General features: G+C 42.7%; 2 protein-coding genes across 19 annotated transcripts in view; one reads left to right on the forward strand and one right to left on the reverse strand.

The window, feature by feature from the left end:
* The window catches only part of Abi3bp (ABI family member 3 binding protein), a 213,545-nt gene extending 205,456 nt beyond the window's left edge, over positions 1 to 8,089 (forward strand). For all 17 annotated transcript variants that reach the window (XM_087900842.1, XM_087900875.1, XM_087900880.1 and 14 more), the window contains 5 exons: positions 4,011 to 4,090; positions 4,774 to 4,803; positions 5,493 to 5,654; positions 6,661 to 6,783; positions 7,584 to 8,089. In XM_087900842.1, the coding sequence (XP_087756968.1) occupies positions 4,011 to 4,090; positions 4,774 to 4,803; positions 5,493 to 5,654; positions 6,661 to 6,783; positions 7,584 to 7,699 (511 nt within the window). In that variant the 3' untranslated portion in view covers positions 7,700 to 8,089. The remainder of the gene's footprint in view (positions 1 to 4,010; positions 4,091 to 4,773; positions 4,804 to 5,492; positions 5,655 to 6,660; positions 6,784 to 7,583) is intronic.
* LOC146895641 (golgin subfamily B member 1-like) overlaps positions 1 to 27,026 on the reverse strand; it is a 53,946-nt gene that overhangs the window by 17,973 nt on the left and 8,947 nt on the right. The window contains exons 2-5 of one of the 2 annotated variants that reach the window (XM_087900948.1): positions 19,269 to 19,421; positions 18,945 to 19,102; positions 16,944 to 17,069; positions 8,929 to 9,785 (exon numbers count right to left, since the gene is read on the reverse strand). In XM_087900948.1, coding sequence (XP_087757074.1) covers positions 9,744 to 9,785; positions 16,944 to 17,069; positions 18,945 to 19,013 — 237 coding nt within the window. In that variant the 5' untranslated portion in view covers positions 19,014 to 19,102; positions 19,269 to 19,421 and the 3' untranslated portion in view covers positions 8,929 to 9,743. Of the gene's footprint in view, positions 1 to 8,928; positions 9,786 to 16,943; positions 17,070 to 18,944; positions 19,103 to 19,268; positions 19,422 to 27,026 lie in introns of those variants that run through there. The other variant, XM_087900951.1, reaches the window with a different exon arrangement.

Consider the following 27,026-nt stretch of genomic DNA (forward strand, 5'->3'; position numbering starts at 1 on the left):
ACACTGAGTGAAGCTTGAGAAAAAGATCTCAAAGCCAGCCCCAGTGACACACTTCCAACAGAAGGTGTGGCCCAGATTAAGTGTGTCGTCCAGCCTCTAGGTCTGGATTAAAGGCAAGTGTCATCCAGCCTCCTCCAAGATCACACTTCCTTCAACAAGGCCACACCTTCTAATAGTGCCACTCATTATGATCTTATAGGGCCAAATACACTCTAACTACTACAGGGTTCAAATATATGAGTCTATGGGGGCCATTCTCATCCAACCACCACAATCAGAACTCCAGCCCACGCCCCAGTACTACCTCTTTATTTCTTCCACACCAAACCTCCTTTCCTTCCATTGGCCAGGAACAACACAGTCCTTTCTCTTAGGGGCAGCATGTAGCTCTTATTGAACTGAAAGAAAAAACTATAGAAAGAGTCATCTGAGAGCAAGCCTCTGTGTCTCTAAGGCCACCAACTATTTTTAATTCTACAATAGGGGAGCTGATACACAGTACCTCAAACCATCAATCTGGCACCAGTGCTGATTGGGACAGGCAGTGTGGCTTAGCTGATCTTTGGGGTCTTCTGGCACATAGTCGTGGGATAGGCAAAGCCAGGCAGAGTCAGGGAGAGTCAACCAAGACCCAGATCAGCCCATAGAGAATGGTCTCAGTCAGCAGCATGTCTTTGAGTCTGCCTTGAGATGAACTGGTAAGTGCTTTGTTTGGTGACATTGATGTTATGGGCTCTTCTGATGAACTAGTTGGCAACACAGATGGACACACACATGATCGCCTGGGCTGAAAAGCTCAGGTTTGTTCCAGACAGCCTACTTCTCTCCTTACTCTACTGAAAAACTGAAGAATCTGCTGCGTATGCCAGAATTGCATGTGGTTCAACAATTTCCTATGGAAAATAGAGCCTGGTAATAAAATAAATCGAATTCACTTCATTTGACATCTCTGGAATCAGGGGGATTCTGGGGAACAATCATTCCTCTAAGACTAAAACCTACCAGAGTTTGGGACTCCTGTTTACAGAGTTGATAAAACCTTGGCACTGATGGGAAGCTGCAACACAAACAGCGACTTCTTATAAACTGTGAGTCTGGCTCAAAAACAGATGTGTGGAATAGCCATTAGGCCTCCATCACAGCGTTCATGCGGAATTCAGGTCTCTGCAAATTCTTTATTTACTTTTAAACACCATCTATGGATTTGGTATAAGGTGCCAAAGCATCAGGCGTTTTACTTAGTTTTATTGTAGGTGTGGGCAACAGACGAATAATTCCTTCCTTGTTAAAGGAAGAAATGGAGGCAATTGCTCAGCTAGTACCTTGTCACCAAGCAGAAGGACAGCTCTCCAAATACAGATCTCTACTTGTCTATAAAGAGACCAGTTTTGTGGCCATCACTACATGCCTTGTTATTATAGAACTCCTTGTATCTAGAAAATCACAGCACCAGAATTAGAAGTGAAGCCCAACTCTAGAATGACCAGTTTCTGACCCCAGACCCCCGAAAGTCAAAGACACAAGAAACTTCTCTCGGGGCATAATGGGCAGCCAGGTTGTGATCCTCCATGATTTCTGCATCCGTTTTCCCTTCTGTCGCTCTGTTCCCTCTTATCCTCACCCCGCCCCTTTACTTTCTCTTCCCTTCCCTTCCCTTCCTTTTGAGACAAGTTGTTTGTTACTCAAGCTGGCCTCACATTTGTGATTCTGCTTCAGTATTGTACGAGGCTGGGTTGGAGGATGTGCCATCATGCAGGTTCTGTCCCTAAGTGAGGTGTCCCACTCCTCTCTGGCCCCAGCTCCTTAACTGTATCCCAGTGTTGCACAATGAATGACTTTACATGTTGCTAAGTGTCCTGAATTGCTGTAGCTCTCCAGTGTCCTTGAGATGAGGTCACAAAAACTGTCTCCTTATTGCTTCTTATTCTTTCTTATTCCACTTATTCTGATTCTCTTCCTCTGACAGAAGACCTCACCTAAATGGGTCTCCAGCACTTCAAGACCTCAGCAGGGGTAAAATGAGCTAGCCATCACACAGTCCGAACCGACAGCCACTGAGTGTTTTTGCATAAGAACAAGTTGTATAAGAAGCAGTGTACTTGAGGTTTGAGAATTTTGCTAACCTAACTTTTCCAACCTGTAGGGAGTTACGTAACTAAAAGTAGATTAAGCAGTGAAAGCTGGGACTCGGCTCTAAGTTTATGCCAAGACTGAAGTCTAGAGAGATGGGGTGAGGGGGTGATGGAGGTGCCCACCCCTCCTGCCTTACTCCACACCCCTGCTGCAGGGCAGCTCCCACAGGAGGACATTCTGCTTCTGCCTCCCGTATTCAGCTCACCAGTTCCGTGAGGTTTTGTTATCGTTGGGACTGTCTGATGGCACCAGCCTTAGAAAGAATAGAACCTTGGAAATACCCACGTATGTGACTGAAGTAAATGGCACAGGCGTTTTCAGATCAGCATTGTTTATATAGCTGTGTGATCATGTGTGTGCATGCCATGATGCGCTGTGGAGGGCAGAGGACAGATGGCTCTAGGTCTTAGGCCTAGCTTTCTACTTTAAGAGGTCGCTTTTGCTGTTTCCTGCTATGTGGCTATGCAAGCTGGCCTGTGGGTCCCTGGAGATTGTCTTCACCTCCTAGTATGCTACAGAAGTACTGAATTTGGGATTACAGATTGGGTGTGTTGCCTCCATCCCCAGCCCTGCTTGCTATGGGGTTCAGAGATTGGAACACCGGTTCTCACACTGTCTCACACTTGCATGCCACTCTCCCGGCCTGGCATTTTCTTATGGTAATGGCATAGCACCTTACATGTAGCTAAGCATTGAAAGGGAAGTTTGAATTCTATTTCACAAATATTTCAAGTTTGGAAAAGTCAAAGTATTACAATAGTTACATACATCACTGACCTGAGATGAGACTTGGAGCGAGTACCTCATAGGGTTTGTGTGCTGGATTACTTTATAAATGAAGAATGACTATGAATGACATATGGTAGGGACTTTAAAAAGTGGTTCCCATCGTGTGAGCACTGGAATCTGTCCTACTACACTCCAGAAGTGATCTACCAGTAAAGGAGCTCACTCCATGGAGCCTCCCACTTCCTTTGTAGCACCAACTGCAACCAACTTGGCACCTCGGCCGCCCTGCTGGTTCTCTTATCAAACACTTACCTTGTGTGGGCTGAATTCTTACTTTGTGGCAAACTTCTCAAAGATGACCTTTATTCCCCCAAACCTTGCAAAGATCACAAAGCACTACCTGCTGACTCAGGCCAAGTCAGCCTGAGAGCAAATGCAGCTGCGTCCTCTGCTGAAGGAAGTCAGTTTCAGACAGATGTGCACTGCTTCCCTGCTCAGGGCTTCTCAACAGGATCTACAGTTTATACGGCTTGTGAAGAAGATCTGTCAACTGTGACTCACTCATAAAATAAGGATGGAGTCAAAGCAATTCTACATTTTCTTAAGAGACCTGAGCAGTAGGAGCCTGACTTAGGAGGGAGAGGGAGAACAAAGTCTCAGGATGCTAGTGGGCCCATTTTCTGGACAGCCTGGCTTGCTGTGATTTGCATCAGACATTCTCATGTGCCTCCTTTCTTGCATTTCTCAGAACCAGTGGCCACAGAACTCACTCCAGTAACTCAGTCTTCATTTTCAGCAGCGGAGGCGGGACAAATAATGTGCATTTAAAAAAAAACTTCCCCATTACCACTCTGTGTTGTCTCTCCAGTACCATGATGAGGAACCCTGGGATGGCAGGTGACATCTGGAGCAAAGGGAGGCTCCTTATCCTGGAATGAGAGTGGTCACCACACAGCTTTCCTAGAGAAACCTGCCTGGTGATTTCTAACTTTTGTTAATGTTTTTCTCAAATAAAGTATTTGACAAGAGGTTGAGAAAGTAAAACTGAAATTGTTACGATTTGAAAAACAAACAGTAGTATAGCAGGAGAACGTCATTCCTTGAAGCCCTCAAAGACGTTACTATTATTTTTATTTCTCCTTATGCAGCTATGAATTCCAGGTGAAACCCAAAAATCCACTCGGTGAAGGCCCTGCCAGCAACACGGTGGCATTCAGTACTGAATCAGGTAATCACGTCAGTAGTGGGCCACATGGATATGACCGGACATAATCATAAGTGATGACATAGGAGGAGCTTATTTGAAACCCAGAGTGTCTTGAATTCTGCAGCCCTTGAGCAGAAGCTAATGGATGTACTTATTATAGATGTACTTATTGTAGTTATCACTGCTTTTCTTCATCTGTGTTTATGTCAGGAAAGAAACTAAAATGAAAAAGTCTGCACCCCAAAATATAGTACTCAAATGTCTCCTTGCATGCCCAGAATAATGTCCATCAAGTACATCAGAGAAGGAAAGTTATAAGTTCTAGGAAACTATCTGCACAGTCCAAGCTTCAATTCTCAATAAAAAATCTGTATGTGTAGACAAATTTGCATAATTCTAAACTATATCAGATCTTGGTAACTTTACAATGAATAGTTTTGTAGAAAACTAAATGAGAAGGCTTTTGAAAAAGCTAGAATGACCTATGCTCAATCTACTCAAATCATGTGTAAAAGACGCAGCTGAGTACCTGAAGGATGATCAACACCATTTCCAAAACAAAACAGACTTTCAGATTCAGGCTTTAGCAAGATTGCACATCATGTAAACAATACCTAAATGCACATACCCACCTTCTTCACCATAATACTGTAATACTAAAACTTTATCTAAAAGACTCTTTCGTGTGTGTTGTTTCTCCTCAGCTGACCCAAGAGTGAGCGAGCCTATTTCTGGTAAGTACCAGTCTCAATGAGCACTGTACATTCTCAAATTATGTAAGCACAGCAAACTTGAGTGGAGCATCTTTCTATCTAGAGAGATAGAAGAGGGGTCACTCTGAAATATATCAGCACTTAGAACCCATGGGGGTGGTGCTGAAATTTGCTTTAATTCATATACCAATTCACTCAAAATCTGTTTAATTTGCTCACATTAAATTTTATACTATGTTGAGCCCGGCACTGGTGGTGCATGCCTTTAATCCTGGCACTTGGGAGGCAGAGACAGGAGGATCTCTGTGAGTTTGAGGCCAGCCTGGTCTACAGAGGGAGTTTCTGGACAGATTCCAAAAGCTACTGAGAAACCCTATCTTGAAAAATCAAAAACACCAACCAACGAAACAAACAAACAAAACACCCATTTCTACTATGTTGCAAAAAAGAGCCCCAATGTGTCTACAAGCCAGCACTGCAGACACTAGTGCAGTACCTAAGATATTGCTGAGATTCATTTCACTAGTGACAAAAACTTAGATCGGAGTCTGTTAAACCCTTTCCAACATTTTCAGCCCCCAATATTTAATGCAGTAAAGAACTGAGGTCTCAGGAAGTGGGCAAAGAAGTCTGCAGGCTGTTTCTGTTGGAAAGCGTTTAGTTCCTCAGAGTTAAACGTTGAACCCAAATCATGTGCTTTCCTCATGCAGCAGGAAGAGACGCCATCTGGACCGAAAGACCCTTTAACTCAGACTCTTACTCCGAATGCAAAGGCAAACAATATGTTAAAAGGACGTGGTATAAAAAATTTGTCGGAGTCCAGCTATGTAACTCTCTCAGATACAAGATTTATTTAAGCGATTCCCTCACAGGTATGTTCCAATACCCTAGCTTTTCTGTGACATTTCAGACTCAACACTTTATACAAATTTCTATCAGAAAATGTTACAGACATAGGTAAAACAATTAATCTTAGAAACAAAGACTTAGATCTGCGATTTGGAGGCAGATAATGAAAATGCAACATAAAATAGTGACACCGTGATCAACTTGAATGCCTAGGGGTACTTCCACAGCAGCTCAGTACTGTCACAACCACCCAAGAACTAAAGTCCTACTACTATTCGTGGAAGGAACGTGACATCCTTAAAACGTCAGAGGGGCTCAAACCCCCTGCACTATGTTTATGTCTTTTCTAGAATATTCATATAGTAAAAACGTTGTGGTCCCTCATTCATTCATCAGGTTGTATTCTGGGTTTGGTGGGTGACAAAGTACCAAATGCCATATTCTAGCTTTCATATAGCATAACTCTCCTTCCTTTCTGTAGGAAGGAGAGACACATTAATAAATATGTAAATTACTCAAGAATGTCACAAAGACACAGAATGGCTCAGCAGAAACAGAGGCTCCTTTAGTTGAACAGATTTAGGGAAGGTCTGTGTGCAAAAGTATCATGTCTGCTTAGAATAAATTTTGAGAAGAAATCAATGACAGAAGCGTCTAGAACAAAGGGTCTCTGGAGGGGTAGAGAAAAAAAATGCGAAGGCCCAAGGCAAGACTTACTGTAGTGGTGGCTGAGATTTAGCAAAGGAGAAGCTGTATTCTGAGTGTAATGGGAGATTGCTGGGGAGAAATATGGAGGGAGTAATAACTTGCATTTTAAAAGTCACTGTGATCTGAAGGGGAAAGGAGAACATTAGGAGGTAAGAGTTAAGCAAGGACAACAGCTAGGAAACCTTTCCTAGTGCAAGAGATGTCTGTGGCGTTTCCTCTGGGAAGCAACAGACAAGAAAAGCAAAACTATTCTATGAAATAATTAATTATGGAATTGCATACACTAAAGAAAAGGACATTGTTTCATTTCTGGTCCTTCAGGAAAGTTTTACAACATAGGAGATCAGAGGGGCCATGGAGAAGATCACTGCCAGTTTGTGGATTCATTTCTAGATGGTCGCACAGGACAGCAGCTCGCCTCTGACCAGTTACCCACCAAAGAAGGTATGCTTTCTGACACCCCAAGTAGGGGGTTGTGCAGATTAGCACAGAAAGCAATCAGGTGACAGAAATGGCTGCAGAACTGCTACTCTGTCACTAGGGGAAGAAGAAACTTAGCTCTCAATTCAAGCTCAGCTCTAGAGAAATTAGATACGCAAATGTACTCTGAGAAAACTACAATCTTCCCCAAGTTTCCAGCCCTCCTGTTATCCCAGTCAGTGTCCCTCACAGCTCCAGTCATATGGAACATGCCTGGACATCTTCTTTGCTCCCTTAACAATTGTTTCTGCCATACAAGGAAAACATAGTAGTTTCCTTAAAATGATCTATATAAAAATAATTATAAGTCTGAGAAGTGAATATACTCAGCAAATTGCTAAATACATACTATCACCTGGCTGTGTAAGGAGGACTGAAAATTTAATTCTTGCCTCAGCAGAGCAGAATGGTGTTCATTGTCCAGATCACTCAGGAAACACCTATTTGAGGTTTTCAGTAACACGTTTTGTCCATGAACACAAAAGTACCAAGCCTCTTAAAAGATGCCTGTACCAGACACATGAACATTAAGAGGCTGTTGAAACTACTCTTATAGTACTGACTTGCTAAGATAAATGCCAAGCTTTTAAGTCCTAGGGTCGTTGTGTTTCTGGATCAGTATCGGATCCTCTATAATTACTAGTTTTCTCAATTGCTTTGCTTCACTCGCAGTCATCTTTACACTGAACAGCCTTCTATATGTGAATAGTGTGGGCAAAGACATGGAAGATCTAGTACACTAAATAAACTCTTTTTCCCCTTAGGCTACTTCAGAGCTGTTCGTCAGGAACCTGTCCAGTTTGGAGAAATAGGCGGTCATACCCAAATCAATTATGTCCAGTGGTATGAATGTGGGACCACAATTCCTGGGAAATGGTAGCTGCAGCACAATTGTTTCCAAAGTGCTTCTGGTTCATTATCACAAAAGGAAACAAAGAACCGGTTGGAAATCCTATGGTGTTTGCCACCCCCACTCCAAGCTGTTTGTTTACTGTGTAGGAGAGTCTGCAGACTAACTGAGGGCAGCACTAGATGTTCATTGTTAGAAAAGATTTCTGAGACTATTTATCGGGTTTACAAAGTCATTTTAAGAAAGCAAGATATTAACATTAATAGAATAACATTTTTAGGGAAGCGGGCTCCCTATTCATGATATTTTAAGAGAACATTTGTATATTATTTATCACACTGTTGTAATGTTTTCAGATACTTTTATAACAAAATTAATGTCAAAAATCTTTAATATGCTTTATAAAAATTATTTACTTTATTAATGTGTATGTGTTGTTGGTGAGTTAATCCCATAAATCTCTACTTGGTTTAACTTATTGGATCAAATAATCTTCAGCATATACATGTGAGAGAAAGTGGTTCTAATATTTAAAATTATGCAAACTTCAATTTGTTAGCATCGGGTGAACAGATTTTTGAGTTTAAATAGTTATGTATTCCTGCTAACTTCTCCATAACCTGCCAGCAAATTACTGAAAAGAAAAATCTTTATAATTTTATCTCAACCAAACAGCTGATAATCTGACATGTCAAATGATAAATTTTGATTTTTTTTATTTTGTAGCCATAATATTACGTCTAAAAATACTTCTCAAACTCTTCCTTTTATCATTCTTTTGAGTGGCTCTGTGGTCCTATTCAAGCTGTATGTAGAGACTGAGTGTAAAGTCAGCATGGAAAGACAATGCATGTGAGATGCTATTGTTTTAGAGGATATATTATATATTTATACATTAAGGCCATGAATGAATGTATCAGAGGTTGTTTTGTGGACACTGTTTACTCAAGCTGTAACGAAACTGACTCATTGTCATAAAAGGGGAGTACATTTTGGGGGGGTGGGAGCAAGAATATTATTGCCTGCCCTGGAAAGACTTTTCTCTATGTGTATCTTTCAATACGCTTCAGTTTTATCAATGCTACATTTTGTACTTTTCAAGCAAATATAAACTCTGCAATAAAAAGATACAGATTTTTAAAAAGTAATTTTTAAAATGTTCTGAATAGTTCACCAATATGTAAATACACCTTTAACTCCATAAGGAAAATCAAAAATTAAGAGCTACCAAACCCCTATAGTATCTACATTCTAAGTCAATCAAATATGTTATATATATTTTTCCCTGAATGGAAATCAGTTTCATAATTTTATTTGAAGACCGTATACCAATAAGATGATTAGTTTCTTTATATCTGAAATAATTAAATTGCAAGACCATTATTGTATTCAGCCACCTTTATTAGCCTGTCAATGTTACATTTATACATAATGTCTAGTCGTCTTCTCAAAGGGCTCTATTTTTAGTACATCATGTTAATAGTAAATAGCCAAGTGTGATGGCTAAACCTTAGCCTAGCATTTTAATCTCCTCTGGGAACTATAAAGCCAATCATTTTACACACAATAGTTTTCCAAAATAACTAGGACGCTGCTACAATTTTAAGCAGGGGAGGAAACCTGTCCATTTTGGTCTTTTTGTATTTGCATTCCAGCAAATTATATTTTTAATTAATAGCAAGGATGATATCATAAAAATTGCTCTGCCTTTTAACTTTTTAAACTTCAATGCAGTACAAATTGAAACAAAATAGTATTGTAGTCTTTTGGGAGGCAATTAGCCATCAGTAGTGTAGCTGAACCTCCTTATCGATAACCAAGTCCAGGTTGGGTACAGCCCTGACCAAAAGTAGGACGGTTATGTGTATAAATGTTAGGCCCACTGGAAGGAGGGGTCATGGTACCTGCAGGAGATAGCGTAAAACCTGGTCTGGGTTGGTAAGCACCAAATTGGCTTGGAGCCATTCCAGGCTGAGCACCAGGGGCACAGTAATTAGCAGGTTGAGATGTTTGGGTAGTATGCGTTTGTGGAGGATAAGTGCTCACCTGGTTGTGGTTGTGTTGTGGTTGAGCATCATGCCCCACTACGGACTTCCACATCTGAGGGTGGCAGACACTGGGAATAATTAGGATGGAGAGAGGAACCGAGAGGAAGGACGATAAGAATGCTGAAGCCAACTACACAAGCAATCAAATATTTCTTGCCATTCTTAGAAGAAAACAAGAGCAGAAACAAAGCAGACAGAAGTTCTAAGGAGACTTCTCAGTTATAAGAGAAAGGAGTAGGAGTTATTTAAGATAAACCAGATGGTTTGAGTCCACCCAAAACACAGCAACCTCTGTCAATGTGCTGGAACTGCTCACTGCGTCCACAGCTTGTAGTATTTGACAACACCTTCTGCAGGATTGGGGTGGCATTTCCCTCAGATTTCCCCATGATTTCCTTTCTAGTTGTCAGGACATAAATGAGTCCAAGGTCCCTCCTGTCTATAATCTGCTTAGCTACATTAAAATTGTTTTCACCTGTCCATGGGATACTGCCCTACATTCACTCTAAGACACACTCACATAAGAGCCGTAGGGACAGTTGGTTCAAAGACCCACACTAGGTGATGCGTGGGGAAACATTGACAGGAATCTCAATTTCCTAAGGGAGAAAACACCAAGGCTTTACGTTTTATCACTCAATTAAAAACACTGTTCATCTGTCTTTAAAGATACACATATCCAAACACAGCATGTAACAGATCCCCTTTTTGGAACACATGTGGGATTTACCAAACAAGTAAACATTGCAGAGGTCTTTGGAGAAAACTAGTTTGGCAGGGGACCAATCATTCCTCCACTGGATACCCGTGTTTTACTGAGCCTTGCCAAGGGAGTGTGAGGAGGACCTGCCCAGTCACACTGCGGGCTGAACAGAGGTGTGGCAAGGTAACAAGGGGCAGTGCCCATCTGCTCTGGTAGCCTTTGGGATTTCCTGGCTCTGCTCTTACCTACCCACTGGCAAGTCCCTGCTCATCCTTCTTTCTCAGGGTTCTCCACCGCCAGGAGGCTGTTCTGGTGTGCATCACTCTTTCCCAGGGGAGACACTCTTCAATACCTATCCACAGGGCTCCGTCCATTTAGGACCCAAGTCTCCACCGAGATGCACCTGGAAACCTCCACCCTTGCCTCTACTTCCCAACAACCCCCAGAAGATCGTTCCTGGGGAAATCTGAGGAGGGGAATTAAAGATCTGCTAAGATGCAGCTAGGGAAGTGGTGAGCTAACCGGGCCAAGAGTCATGGTGAGCTGCTGAGAACAATGCCTTCCTTACTTGGCAATAGCTACTGATAGGGTTAGCACAGGTAAAGATGACCTGTGAACCACATGCTTATGGCCTCTCTTTGACATGACCTGGTGCTGTTCTGCAACAGAGTAAACCTGGAAAGGAGAAGCCAACTGTGTTCATGGGCAATAAGGAAGCAGTGAGGTCCGATGGTCTCATCTTCTGCCCTATCCCCCGCCCCCAGGCCTCTGCCATCTCTCCCATCAATCTCACACACTTCTTAAGATCAAAATAACTTAATATCCTTGTACTGTTGATGGCTCATCAATAAGGTTGCTAACTTGAAGCGGAAGGCTGGAGAATAACCCGGTGAAGGACAGTGAATGCCGGCCCATCCAGTGCCTGAGAACAGTGTTGACTTATGACAATAGTCCATAGACAGTAATATGACAGCCCCTGTGTGACCATAGCCAGTCATGCTACACAGAGTATGTACCTCTTAGCCAGATACTAGACTAAGCGCTTCACAAGTATTAGCTTAAATACTTTGACAACTCCCTGATTCCTGTGATTTTGTTCCCCAGTGTTAAATAATGAAGGGTTTAGCATAGCAACCTGTCTCCCACACTCTGGGATTCCCACAAATGCAGAGAGTTACCCCAGCTGAATAATCATGCCTGCATTTGGCCCCTAAAACACTTGGCTCAGCACCAGTGTTCACTTGGGTTAATTCCTCTTCCCTTACATTTCCCATGTGCATTTTATGTCCCTGATACAACAGCCTTCATCTTCTGTGGGACTCTTTTAGCTTAGTGCCCAGGGCCAGCCGGTCCTTAGAGTGGGATATGTAGATCATCAATAGAAGCCAGGGCATACTCTGATGCAGGAGAATTGTCTGTAATCTGTCAATTATATTTTAAATAAATGCTGATTGGCCAGGCAGGAAGTATAGGCGGGAAACCCAGACAGGAAGTAGAGGTGATGCAATGAGGACAGGAGAATTCTGGGAAGCAGGAAGCTCCCTCCACCAGTCCTGCCCAGATCATCAAAGAAGCAACATGTGAGCTGACAGCTGGGAAAGGTACTGAGTCACATGGCTAACACAGACAGGAATTATGGGTTACCATAAGATGTAAGAATTAGTTAATAAGAAGACTGAGCTAATGGGCCAATCAGTTTATAATCTTATGGAGTCCTGTGTGTGATTTTCTTCAGGGCTTCCCGGCTGTGGGGTACTGGGTGGTACAGAAACCCCAGCAAGCAGGACCTCATGTTACAAATGTTACATGGATAAATGAATCCACAGAAAGCTTGGGAAAGAATAGAGTAAAGCATATTTTCTTGGTAGCAGCAATTTCTTGGGTCTGCTCTGTTTGCTAGAGGCAAGCAAGCACTCTCATCTAAGAGAGGCTTCCTGACTCAGCTTTAGCTGCAAAACCTTGCAGCTCTTTTAAAAGGTCCTGCCATGAAACACTTAAACGATGTTGATGAAAAGCTGAACGCATGCTTTTTGGTTTTCAGCCGTAGCAGGAAAAAAGCTGCACTGTTTTAAAATGTCAGCTTTCTGGGCCATCCTGCCAGGGCAAACTCTGACTCTTTCAGTCAGACTGAAAAGTCTGACTTCAGGCAGGCAGTCCGACTGAGTGTGGTCTTTGAGCAGAATGCTGCAGCTTGCTTGCTGGCAAGGATCTTGAAATGCCACAGAGTTGTGGCAATAAAAATGGCTCCAGCAGTACCTCTGCCATGAGACTGGAAAGCTAAGGAATGGGCTGGATTCAGCTGTCAAAGCCATGGCTTTAATCCTCTCCTTAAAGACTCAGAAAAAGAGAGAGATATACAGTAAAGAGAGATTCAAAGAGGAAGAAAACCTCTAAATGGTTTACAGTGTGTTAGAAATATATGCAAGCTAAAAGTTAAAGTTCTTAAAGTTAAAAAGAAAAAGAGAGTAGTTGGGTGTGGTGGTACACACCTTTATTCCCAATGCCTGGGAGGCAGAGACAGATGTATCTCTGTGAGTTCAAGGTGTTGTAGCACATACCTTTAATCCCAGCACTGAGGAGGCAGAGACAGATGGATCTCTGTGAGTTCAAGGACAGCCTGGTCTACAGAGTTATTCCAGGACAAAGATATACAGAGAACCTGTCTCAAAAAAAAAGTAAAAATAAACGAAATAGAGGTTAAAAAAAGCTGCATAAAGATGGAAAATACACAGAGAATCTTGATACTGTATGCTATTATGCTCTCTTTGAATTGTTTGAATGCTGAGGAAGAAGCAACAGCTGCTAAAGGACTTTTGTTTATAAACACTGCTGAACTAACCCAAGATAGGTATTTTGAAAATACCTTGACTTGAAAAATTGAAGTCAAAAGATATGTTACTTTGGAGAAGAGATTTTGCTTTTGTTTCCATAGAAAATGAGAGACTGTGGATTCATTCTGAGTTAAGAAAAATCAGGTTCGATAAAGGAAGACCACCTGAGAAATCTCCGGTAAAAACAGATGACCTGGATGTCTGAGCTCTACGTTCAGAACAGATTCAAGACTGCTGCCTGAGATGATCAAGACTCACAGGATACTGCAGTCAGGACTTGATTATAACTCTAAATTTTCTTTAGGTCCCCATAAGATTACCAGTGCCCCCAACTAGCAGGAAGTAGCCTGGAATACTACGCCCACATTCCCCAAAAATGGACTATGGATATTTTCTTTTGTTAAAAAAAAAAAGAGGGGGAAATGGCGCAGGAGAATTGTCTGTAATCTGTCAATTATATTTTAAATAAATGCCAATTGGCCAGGCAGGAAGTATAGGTGGGAAAACCAGACAGGAAGTAGAGGTGATGCAATGAGAACAGGAGAATTCTGGGAAGCAGGAAGCTCCCTCTGTTATTCTTTTGGTCTGGTCCCTTTAAGGGTAAGCCACGCCCACTCCCAGCCACTTCTGATCCCCTCATCGCCATCTTAACCCCTTCCTTCTATTCCCTCTTTTGGCGTGTGCCCATGTGTCTCCTGTCTCTATGTCTCTCTGTCTCTCTGCCTCTTCTTTAAGGAATAAATGTTCATCTTTATATTCAGCCTTATGTTTATTTATTATGTCCTGTAAGCCTTTTATCCGCCATCTGGTCACCTGCCCACCTGACTCTCCTGGCCGCATGGCTGGGCACTCCCGCCAGCTCTGCCGCTCACCGCGGGGTACCTACACTGCTCTGGCGGCAGCCTCTGCCTGGCTCACAGGCCGCTTGGGGAACATGCCAACATTATTTTTTAAAGAACAAAAGTAATACATTCTGAAAGACTGCTGAGAGCTTGGAACAGGTTGGCACTCAAGAACAAAGAGATGAGCAGCTGCTTCATCAGGAAAAACTCCTCCATCTCTGCCGAACTCTCATCCAACTGAAGGGGGAAAATATTTACTTAAGCAATGGGGTTGGCATTCTAAGTTCTTTTGACTTTCTCATTTGCCTTGAATACCTACCATATTTCCTTCTAATTTCCACTTTAACGCAAAAAAGAATTTCATTTGCTAATTTTTAAAGTATCATTGAATGCTACATCCATGACTGTCTCGCCAGTGTAGCAGAAATGCTGACTGGGCAGGCAGGTATTGCCGGAGGATTGGAATTTGTGCTTCTCGGAGCTGTGTGTTCCAAGCAGTCCCTTGGCAATCAGCTGTGGTCATGATGTCACCTGAGTCGCCATTTGTACTGACTCGACTTGGAGCCATATGTCTGTCTTTTCCCTTGTCTGTGTGTTCTTTGTGATCCTTGCATATTGCTAACAGATCAGAGTAATCCAGGCAGTTGCGGATACAAACAAGACTGCTAGGGACATTTTTGAATTCTGCTCCACTATTAATTAAAGCCTTAAAAGAAGTAGCCAGTTCTGGGAATTGGCAGGGTCATCATTAGAACAATTCCTTGATGATGTGGAACAAAAGGAGTTAATTTTACTAGGAAAAACCTTAGAAGCCTTAGGCATTTGCCTGAGAAATATGTACAGTTGTAAATAGAAGGCCTATGAAACCTTTCTTGTGGGAAGAAAAAGACCTAACCTAAGCTGACAATATCTGAGCCTGAGAATTGAGAAGGGAGGAGAGTTGAGGTTAGTGATATAGAGTAAACTTCAGAGAGATTCAAGACTATGTATTAGAAATTTCCTGGCAGAAAGCTTTCCCAGGGAGATAGTAGCCTTTTTCTTTCTCACCCAGGCACACAAGGTCACTTAGCTCAAACCAGCCAGCCACCCGCAAGCTGATAAAGATGGTCTAGCTCAAGGGCAATAGTCTCTCTGAAGGCAAGAAAAAAGAGTTTATTTTACAAAATATGAGAGAGCAGAAGTCCTTGTGCCCAAGTTAAAGCATCTTCAAAGATTCAATTGTTTTATGCTGTTCTTTTCTGTTTTATGATTTGATGATGTATGCCTTTGTCAAGTTCTTTGATTGTAAAAAATATATAATCCTGCACTGAAAAAAGTAAAAACACAGCAGCATTTTCAAAATACATTGAGAGTGACTGTCTGTCAATTTCCTCCGCCGTATCCTGAAATCTCCTGTCCTTCGTCCTGTTCCCTCACGGTCTGAGTGGCTCCCCTGAGCTGGTCCGTAGTAATTGAATTGCCAAATTTTTTTAGAAAAAGACAGAAGCAATAGCAATATTTTTTTCAATTACTTTGAAAGCTAACATATCAAAGAGACAGACCAATTAGACAGTGAGCAGAAAAACATGGACAATATTAACAATATGTAGGAAGCCATCCTACAAACCTTGGACTAAACAAGTTAAGGGTACACCATGAAAATCAGGATTTTCTTGCTATTAGAGACTGTAAAATAAAAAGTAGACAGCAATGGAGCTATATCTGATGGTCCTGTGGAATAGGAAAAAAAATCCAAGGTAACCAAAAAGTATTTGTAGGAATAGATGGTAGCATTGGAAGAGAAGCAACACTTCCCATTCTTTGATCATGGGTAAATGCAGGCCATCCACAGGAAAGATTCCCATATGTGATCTGTATAGATAGAGGCTTACCAAAGGTCCGGTGGCGACTAGCACCTGCTGCTCTTGTGAAAGGATCCAGGTTCGGTTCCAGCACCCACAGCTCTCTGTAACTCCAGTTCCAGGAGATCTGATGTCCTCGTCTGACCTCTGGAGGTATGCAGTGCATATACATACATGCAAGCAAAAACATTCAGACAGAAAGTGAATGAACAATTACATAATATCATTAAAAAGTCAGGCATGGTGGCTCATGCCTAGAATTCCAGCACTCAGGAGGCTGAGATAGGAGGACTGCCACAAGTCCAAGGTAAAACTGGGCTACATTGTGAGACTTTGCCTCAAAAACAACAAGAAAAATCATGAAGAATAAGAAGCAGAACAATATGCTGAAAGACATTATAACTCATTATAACTTATTTCAGAGTTAAACAAGTTTAAGGAAAATGTACAGGATGTGAAAGGAAAATTAGAATTAGAAAAGTTTAAAAAGTAATAAAATTCATGAATTTGATATAAAAAAAACTCATTTCAGAAGAGAAAGCCAAACACAAAACGGAATGCCCTGAGTTAAATAAGAAAAAGGATAAATTTAAAAAATATTAATCAAAATTGGTAAAAAAAAAAAAAAAATACACAACCAAAAATAAAGGTTAACAGAAACCTGCTAGGAGAAAATGGAAGCACCAGAGCTGACCAAATGCTGTGAATCATGGAATTCACGAGTTTCTGAAAACACATGATCCATATGTGAAAGAATACACTGAGTATGTGCAAATACCAACCAAAAACGTCACACACACACACACATACACACACACACACACACACACACACACAAACTCTAATAAATGAGTAGACATGGAAGTAAGGGAGAGAGGGAGGGGCAGACTGGGAGGGGCCGACTGACAGGAGATAGTTACTGATTGTCTAGAAAGAGGCATGTGCCGTGGATATCCATTGCCTGGTTGTGATTTCTTAAGCTAATAATAGCGAGGTGACTCGCTCCTACCTTCAAGGCTTGTTCTGACTGTGCCTGGTGAAGCTGGGCTTGCAAATTGCTAATTAATTTCTCCTTCTCCTGGAGTTCACGTTTTATCTCTTCTACTTTCATCTCTTCTGTAGAATTCTTATCATGCTGAAAATTGCAATAGATTGAAGTCATTTAAGAGTTATAATCAATATATATATATTATATTTTACACTATTTGCCTTTTAGAGACATTTAATTACAGCTTCACTGAAGTGACAGAAGCACCCAGGAGCCAGAAGCAGGAGGATCTCTCTTACTTAGAAGCCATCCTGGTTTAGAGTCCCAGAACAGTCAGAACTACATGGAAAACCTGACCTGTACCAAACAAACAATAAAACCAATCATCCAACCACCACAACAAAATTAAACAACAAAAACAGAATCAAGAAGAAAAAACTAACAAAAATGGATGAATTTTGGGTTGGGAAGATAGCCGAGTTTAAGAAAGCTTGTTCTACAACCACAGCGACTAGGGTTTGGATCTTAGGACCCACAAACACCTGTTACTCCAGCTTCAAGGGATCTGACACACCCTCTTCTTGTCTCTGATACCCTTCTCTGTCTGTTGCTGTCCATCCATGCCCCCTGCCACACACATGCACACATGCACACTGCGCTAAGCACACCATGGTTACAGGGCTGCTGTGACTGACAGCTGGAGTGGACGGGGACTGCTGGACATCATTTATTGAACACGGAAAGGAAATGATGTATAAGATGCTGGCACGTTTAAGGCCTGAGGGCTAAGTAGTAAGCTAGAGTGAAATGCAGAGTATAAAATGGATAAATAAAAAAATCTAACAACACAACTCAAGGGAAGTCTGAAAGAATCAACATGAAAAGGCAAAGGTTAGTGCCTGCCACCACAGCCAGGGGAAGAGAGTTGCCATAGGAACCATAGAGGAGAAAAATAATTCAAAGAAATTTCTTGCTTTTAAAACCAACTTTGAGATGTTAAACAACCCTAGTCTAGTCCCCTCCTTCTCGTGCCCCTGCAGTACAAGGGACTAAACCTAGGGCCTCAGACACACTGCATAGGTGCTCTTCTCCTGAGCCACATCCCCAGGGCAGACAAGGAACAGCAATGTCCCTGAAAGGCAAGGCTAAGGAGGGCACTGGGAGGTAACAAGTGCCCTCAAGGGCTTGTGGCTCAGAACTTGAAAAACTCCCCTCAGAACAAACATTTCTGATAACGTAATATAGGGAGCAGGGGGAAGTTAAGGCTGACTTACAACTGCTGTGAGCCACGGTGGCACAACAGCACCAGTGTAATCTGCACACACAACAGCATCAGTGTAATCTGCACACACAACAGCACCAGTGTAATCTGCACACACGCCTCGAAAACCTGACAGTCCCTGTTCTCTAATAGATACCTGAGCGTGGCTCCAAACAGAAAGGCCAAGAGGACACCTGGAACAATGCCACATCCCTCTAAACACAGCTTGCTTTAGTCCCTCTGCATCTGGACTAGACGCTGCTCTGTGGCAGCAACCATAAACCTTGCCGACCTCCTTACAGGATACCAGGGTGAGCCAGGCAACTCAGCTCATAGCTCATTAAACATTAATGAACCATCATTCACTTACAGAAACAGAGAATACTCTTTATTAGTTAAGCAATAAAAGGATTTCAGAGCCGGGGATAAACCTTAGAGACCACAGTTTTTAATGTTCTAGCCAATAATCAAACTCATCCACAAAGTTTGAGAACATCCACAATATGTTCTCCTCTCTGTCTCGCTCCAGGGCTCATTTCTGCCTGTCAGCCTTTGAGAGTCTCACTGGGAGTCTGGGTAACAACTGCCAACTCGGGCTCACATTTCCGTATGCCTTTGCTCTCCCAGTGTGGCCTTCGGTCCAAGCAAACCACAGGCTCGGAGGGAAGGGCAGCACTTCTGCTGCATCATCTCACCCTGAAGATGTGCTGTGGTAGGGCTCCTGGCTCTGAGGACACCAAGTCTCTATTCAGTTCCCGTACCTTGGGGAGCGGTTCTGCTGACTGAGGTTCCGTAGATGTAGGCGAAGCAGCCCCTCCTTGTGCCTTCATTTCTTCGAGGTGTTGTTCAAAGAAGTCAGTTTCGCTTTTGCATGAAGTTTTATTTTTTTAATTTTGTTATCAGCAGCTTTACGCTCCTCCTGCCGTAGAGCAATGAAGACAATAAACTTGTGCTCACTGTTTACCCAGCACACAAATTACTGGGCAGGCAGCGCGTTACAACACTTAGGAAAAAGAAGCAGGTCTGACGCTCTAAGCGGATGACCCGTCTTTATCAAATGCTCAGCGAAAAGCGAAAGACAATACCTGCAGAGCTTCATCCTTCTGCTAGAGCTGAACATCCTTCTGTCTAATGATGTCTTTCAGCTCCACCACTAACTTCTCTGCATCAGCCAGGCGTTCCAGAACATCATCTTGCACGCTATTATTCAATTCCATGCTAGATTTCTGGTGTAATTCCTGGGATTTAGACAGAAAGCAATAAAAATAATGCACAGGGGAAAGGCAGTAACTCCCCACAGGGACTGTTACATCCTCACCTCAATCACTGGCCAACTTCTCTCTTTTGAAACTGAGCCCTAACTAATCCCACAGCAGTTATCCTTGCCATTACAATATAGTATTTTGTTTAACTTAGAGTATTTGTTTTAAAACTTGATTTATTTCTCTTATATAGGAGTACTGTGTATGTACATCTGCAGACCAGAAGAGGGCACCAGATCCTATTACAAACGATTGTGAGCGATCATGTGGTTGCTGGAAATTGAGAACTCAGAACCTTTGGAAGACCAGCTAGTGCTCTTAACTGCTGAGCCATCTCTCCAGCCCCAGATCTTTTATTATCCTAATTTTATCCAAGAGGAAAATAAAGGGAGGCCAGGATTACACAGTTTTAAGTGGAGGAACGCAAAATTTAAAATTAGAGCTGAGCCGAGGGCTGGAGATGTGGCTCAGTTGGAAGAGCAAAGACCTCACGAGCACAAGGCCTGGCTTCAGTTCCCGGTCCTGCATCGACTGGCATGGATGGCAGCGCACACCTAGGATCCAACACTCAGAAGGCAGAGGCTGAGAGATCGGGAGTCCAAGGTCATCTTTGGCTAGCTACAGAGCAAGTTGGAGACCAGTCTGGGATACATGAGACCCTGTCTCAAACAAAATAAATTAAAGTAAGTTATTTGAAAATTAAAACAAAACAAAAGCCCTTAACTATTTAGTTTGCTGCTTGTCTTTGAAAAAGTTAATGGACTTCTTTTGAATCCTTAAGGGTTGGAAAATACAATGCAAACTACAAGAAAAACAGACAAAATTATAGAAATAAACAGAGGTTTTCAAACAAAAATGGTGCTCCAGTCCCATTACTCTTTACACTTTTCCCTTGGAACAGAAGCTAATGTCCCTAAGGAGGAAGGGGAAGAGAAGGAGGAGGACAGGGAGGAAGAGTATGTTAACAATAACTTCTTTTTTGTCAATTTTTTGATAATTACATTTTTTTAATTTTTATTTTTCCATTCAAAAATTTATTTTCTCCCCTCCTCCCATTCCCCTCCCATTCACCCTCCTCCCTCCCACTCCCTCCTTAAGAGAGGGCAGGAAACCCTGACCTGTGGGAAGTCCAAGGCCCTCCCCCCTACATTCAGGCCTAGGAAGCTGTATATCCAAAAATAGACTAGGGTCCCAAAAAGTCAGTACATGCCATAGAAACACGTCCCAAAGCCTTTATCAATGGCTTCTCAGTCAGCCCCCATTGTCAGCCTCATTCAGAGAGTTCGGTTTGATCACATGCTCGTTCAGTTCTGGTCCAGCTGGATTTGGTGAGCTCCCATTAGAACAGGCACACTGCCTCATTGGTTGGACCAACCCCTTGCAGTCCAGACTTCCTTGCTCATCTTCTCCCTCCTTCTGCTCTTCAACTGGACTGTGGGAGCTCAGTCTATTGCTCTGATGAGGGTCTCTGTAGTGTGAGGGCCGGCTTGCTTGGAGTATCTGTCCCTCCCAGTACCCCACAACCACGAAGCAACAAAGAAAATCACACACAAGACTCCATAAGATTATAAACTGATTGGCCCATTAGGTCAGGCTACTTATTAGCTCTTATAACTTATGTTACCCCATTATCCTTATCTACGTTAGCCACATGGCTCAGTACCTTTTCTTGCTGGGCAGCTCACATGTTGCTTCTTCGGTGGTCTGAGCAGGAATGGCAGAGGGAGCTTCCTGCTTCCCAGAATATTCCTGTTCTCATTGCCCTGCCTCTACTTCCTGTCTGGTTGACCCACCTATACTTCCTGCCTGGCCAATCAGCGTTTTATTAAAATACATGATTGACAGAATAGAGATAATTCTCCCGCACCAGGTCTCTGTCTCTATCTCCATCCACCGCTGGACAAAGATTCTATGGTGATATTTGAGATAATCATCAGTGTGATAGTAGGACAAGGACAGTTCAGGTACCCTCTCCTCTTCTGCCCAAGGACCTAGCTGCGGACATCCCAAAAGACACGTAAGGTCATGTTCAACCTCCTTAGCAATCAGGGAAATGAAAATCAAAATCAAAACAACTTTGAGATACCATCTTACACCTGTTAGAATGGCTAAAATTAAAAACACCAATGATAGCCTATGCTAGAGAGGCTGTAGATTAAGAACACTCATCCACACTCATCCATTGTTGGTGGGAATGCAAACTTGTGCAGCCACTTTGGAAATCAGTGTGGCGGTTTCTCAGGAAACTGGGAGTCAACCTCCCTCAGGACCCAGCAATTCCTCTCTTGGGAATATACCCTAGAGATGCCCAAACATACTACAAAAGCATTTGTTCAACTATGTTCATAGCAGCACTATTTGTAATAGCCAGAACCTGGAAACAGCCTAGGTGCCCCTCAATAGAAGAATGGTTAAAGAAGGTGTGGAACATATACACATTAGAGTTTTACTCAGTGGTAAAAAATAATGACATCTTGAATTTTGCATGCAAATGGATGGACATAGAAAACGCTTTACTGAGTGAGGTAAGCCAGACCCAAAAAGAGGAATATGGTATGTATTCACTCATAAGTGGATTCTAACCATAGTTAAAGGTCTTTGAGCCTATTATTCGTGATCCTAGAGAAGCTAAATAAGAAGACGAACCTGATGAAGATTTTTTAGCTATCCGCCAGGAGGTAGGAAATAGTCAAGAGTCCCAGGTAACCTTGGGTGCGTGGGGGGGGGGTGGGAGGGTTGTTGGAAGGGGAGAGGGTTAGAGAGAAGGGAGTAGGGGAGGAATGGAGAAAGCTCTGTTGACCGGGATGGGGGGAAGGGAGGAAGGATGAATGTGGGATCAGGGAAGAATATATTTCAACTAAGGGAGTCATATTAGAGTTTACAGGAAACTTGATTATATATGGGATCCCAGGTCCAAGAAGAGATCCCCAGATTGTTCTCTGGACAGAGGAGGGGGTGCCTGAACTGGCCTTGGCCTGTGACCATACTGATGAATATTTTGCTTATCACCATAGATCCCTCATCTGGCGTTGGATGACGATACAGATGGAGGCCCGCGTTGGAGCACGGAACTGAGCCCCCCAAGATCCAAATGGAAGGAAGAAAATGACGAAGGACTGCGAGGGATACTATCACCCACTGATACAAGGGGTCGGATCTAATGAGAGTTTACCAAGGCCAGATGGACCGTGACTGAACGAGCATGTGATCCAACCAGATTCTCTGAATGTGGCCGGATTTTCTGAATGTGGCTGGCCTGCAGTCTTACTGAGAAGCCATTGACAATGACACTGGGACTGGTTTCCTCTGCATATACTGGATTTTTGGGATCCAATCTGTTTGGATGCTCACCTTCCTGGACCTGGAGGGAGGGGGGAGGAACTTGGACTTTCCACAGGGCAGGAGACCCTGACTGCCCTTGGGGACAAAGAGGGAGGAGAAGAGGGAGGGGGGGAGTGGGAGGGCGTTGGGAGGAGGGGCGTAAATGGAAACTCTTTATAATTTAATAAAATTACTTTCAAAAAAAAAAAAAAAAAGAACACTCATCCATTGCTGGTGGGAATGCAAACTTGCACAACCACTTTGGAAATAAGTGTGGCAGTTTCTCAGGAAATTGAGAATCAACCTAACTCAGGATCCAGCAATTCCACTCTTGGGAATATACCCAAGAGATGCTCAATCATACTACAAAAGCATTTGTTCAACTATGTTCATAGCAGCATTATTTGTAATAGCCAGAACCTGGAAACAACCTAGATGCCCCTCAATCAAAGAATGGATAAAGAAAGTGTGGAATATATACACACTAGAGTACTACTCAGTGGTTAAAAAAAAAATGATATCTTGAATTTTGCATGCAAATGGATGGAAATAGTGAAAAAACTATCCTGAGTGAGATAGCCCAGACCCAAAAAGATGAATATGGTATGTACTCACTCATTAGTGGACTCTAGCCATAAACAAAGGACATTAAGCCCATAGTTCACAAGCCTAGAGAAGCCAAATAACAAGGCAAACCCAAAGAAAAACATATATAGATCCTCCTGGAAATTGGAAGCAAACAAGATTGCCAGGAAAAAGTTGGGAGCATAGGGGTAGGGGTAGGGATGGGGCTGGGGCTGGGGGAAGGGGAAAGGGGGAGAGAGAAGGGAGAAGGGAAAGACTGGGGAGAGCTTGGGGGAGTGGGAGGGTGGAGATGGAAGAAGGGCGGATATAGGAACAGGGAAGAAGATATCTACATTAAGGGAGCCATTTTAGGGGTGGCAAGAGACTTGGTTCTAGAGGGGATCCCAGGTGTCAACAATAACTTCTTAAGACAGTTTGGTACTTGTAGGGGGTTGTCCTTCCACGCCACCCACATCCCACGAGTTCCATATTGTCCTAGGGGTTAAAACACAAGACGCACACACACAGATACAGAGTTCCAGTTATCCTCAAGAAGAGAATGCCCCTTTATTCAACTAAATCCAGGGTTAAAATACCTTTGGCCCCAGTAAAGGAAAACTCCTCCCACCCAGAGGGGGCTGGGGAAACTGGCCTCTGTGGGAGTTTTTCCCCAGGCAGGTGGTCGAGGGTCTAAGGCAATGTCAGACAGGTTAGATGGGCCTTGGCGCCTGAGTTTCTTTGAGGCAGGTTGAGAAATTACCATTTTAAAGTAAAATAGATCCCTCAGGCTAATGTACCAGGCTGTAGCAGAACCAAGGACGGAACTAGCAGGAAGCTTAGCTGGTTAGCATAAACATTACTTGCATCCTGTGTTTTGGTCTCAAGGATCAAGGAGGACAGGTTCCCACAGGTACTAAACTGACTAAGCAGACAACAGAGACCCATCTTTCCCGGCTCATCTACATTTGGTTTCTGTCCCCACTGGCTCTCGGACTAACAGTCCTTGGCACAGGATCATTTACAGAGTGGCAATGGTTTCCTTAAACATCACTTCTACTTTGCATGAGGGAGGCTGCTCACATCCCTCTAGCCTAAGGTATTCTCCTCAGAACACACAACAGAGGTCTTGTTACTCGATCTGGACAAAGTTACTCACAGCTTCTAAGAGAGGTGTCATGTTCTAGTCAGCATTATATCCTGATAATTCATGTTAAAAAAAAACATTTGCTAATCCTGATAATCGGTTCAGCATCTCTGCGAGTGAAATAGACAAGAAAATGCAACAATCAGTAAAAGCAGATACAGGCTGCTGGAGAGTAAGTAAAGCAGGCAGGTGCAGCTAGACATTAGTACCCATATCATCTGTGTGAGAGAAGGGACTGTCACTGGACTCGGTGTGCAGACAACTGTGTGCATGGTGTAGCCACACCCTGTTCTGCTCGGGTGCCATATTATAAGTACCATCACTAGGGTCAGTTTGAATAATAAAATGCAAGAACACAATCTTTAAATACAAGTACATCATTGTTAAGTATGTCTTAAGGGCTGTCTTTAATGCCATATTTTTCATTGATAAACAAAAATTTTAAGTTTTCCTTCTGCCAGATTGATTCTTTTCTGATTTTCAATGAAACCCTAAGATTCAGCAAAATTTCCCTTTTCATGTGTTCCCTGAACCCCATTCGTTCATGTAGTTTTCCTGACAAACCATGTGGTGTGAGTAGAGAGTCACTATTCAATGTGGCATATAAAAATTTATAGCAGTAAATGACTGAAATCAGTATCCTACGCAACATAAGCAGAGAAAAGGAGATAAAGCCCAGAGCAGAAATCAGTGAACAGAAAATTAAACCCATAAGACAAAGGCTGTGCTCAGAAAAGCTCCTCCCAAAGCCCCTATGCTGAGGATTCGGGGCCTGTGCATGCTATGTAGACACTCTGCCCCTAATCCACACTCCCAGCCACCTATGATTAATTTTAATAAAGGAATGAACACCATCAGTAATAAATCTTTCATAAAGATTTGTATAAATCTTCTAAAGAAATTCATACTAGACTATAACTTATCATTCTATCTTTAAATTTTGCACGCCACTCTTGGGAACAAGCAAACAACTGACTGGTGGACTCAGAAGATGGCAATAGGCAGGGAAGCATGAATATTTGTGTGCTTCTTAGATCCCCAGACAAGAGCAAAGCAAGTAGAGGAACAGCAAAAACCTGTGTCAAACCTGAACAGAACAAACACTGCCCCCAACAATAAAAAAGTTGCTGTATAATCAAGTTTCCTATCAACCCCCAAGTTAACGTAGCAACAGTCAAAATCAATGACCACCACCAAATGTGGCTTCAGCAGTGTCCATTCAAGAGGAAACAGATGGTGGCCACAGGTGTGCAACAAACCAAGCAAAGTGCAGCGCCAATTGGCGTTTGTTGACTAATCAGTGTGTCGAGCACAGTAGATGAGGGAATGGCTCACGGACTGCCAGGTCTGGCAGCACACTTGTAATCCTAGCACTGAAAATGTGGAGGTGAGATCCCGAGACTCCCTGGACAGCCAACCTCACTTATCTGACCAGCACAGGTCCCAGGGAGACCCTGTCTCAAAAGAACAAGGGTGGAGGACTCCTAAGGGCACCCAGGGTTGACCTCTGGCCTACACACATACATACACGCATGCACACAGACACACATGCACGCACACACAAGTGTACACCACCTTCCCAGAAAATTATTCAGAAAAAAACAACTAACATTTTCAGGCCCTGATCAAGGTATCTAGACACTCATCAGTCAACAGCTGATAATAAAGCAAAGTCCAGACTTTATGAACTTCCTGATGAAAGACAATAACCACCTTCTAGAGTCTTGTCAAAGGATGGAAACTCAGGCCACCATCTGCTACCATCTGCAGAAAATGCAGGGACAGAGGAACACACTGAACTACATAACCCATGTGCGTTCCTGCGCAGTGTCCAACTCCACAGCCGCAGGACCCACGTTTCTCAATAGACGGTTGTACGGAAAAGATGGAAGACATAGCAAGTGAAAAGGGCAAGATTCCCAAGTGGATAATAAAACTAAAAGGAGAGCACAAAGAAGGGCTTCTAGAATGGTCAACCAAGTTATATTTGTTACAGTAACTTATGTAACTATGTATTTTATAGTGTGGTTTTCTTTATCTGAGTTTTATCAAGGAGAAGTGTTTTTTAAAGAAAAATTAACAGAAACTGTTAAATAATTATGTTTAGAGACACCCATAAGGAAACTTTATTTCTTATTTTTATTGACACATATCTGTACAGTCCATAAGGTATTTGATGGTGAGATTCAGACATGCAGTGGGTGGTGATCAACTCGGGGTGATTAGCACATTCATAAAGGAGTTTCTAGACTTAAAACCAGGCTTTGTCACACACCCTGACCTAGAAACACTGACCTACCTGGATGTTCTCCATCACTTTCAGTTCCGATTCCCCAACCAATCCCCAACTCCACCTGTACTGCTGCCCAGCTGGCTCCACCCACACTTGCTTCTTTCTCTAAGCAGCTTGGACTGTGGTGGTCCTACTTTTTGGATTAATGAAAAAAGTACTGGGACCTCAGGCATAGAATTCCTCAACTGTTTTTAAGCCAGAATTTCTTTAGAGAAATGTAAAAATACAGCACATTAGGGCACAGCACGTGTGCCCATGC

The sequence above is a fragment of the Myodes glareolus genome, chromosome 2 (genome assembly GCF_982192425.1).
Source record: "Myodes glareolus chromosome 2, mMyoGla1.1, whole genome shotgun sequence".
NCBI classification, from domain to species: domain Eukaryota; kingdom Metazoa; phylum Chordata; class Mammalia; order Rodentia; family Cricetidae; genus Myodes; species Myodes glareolus.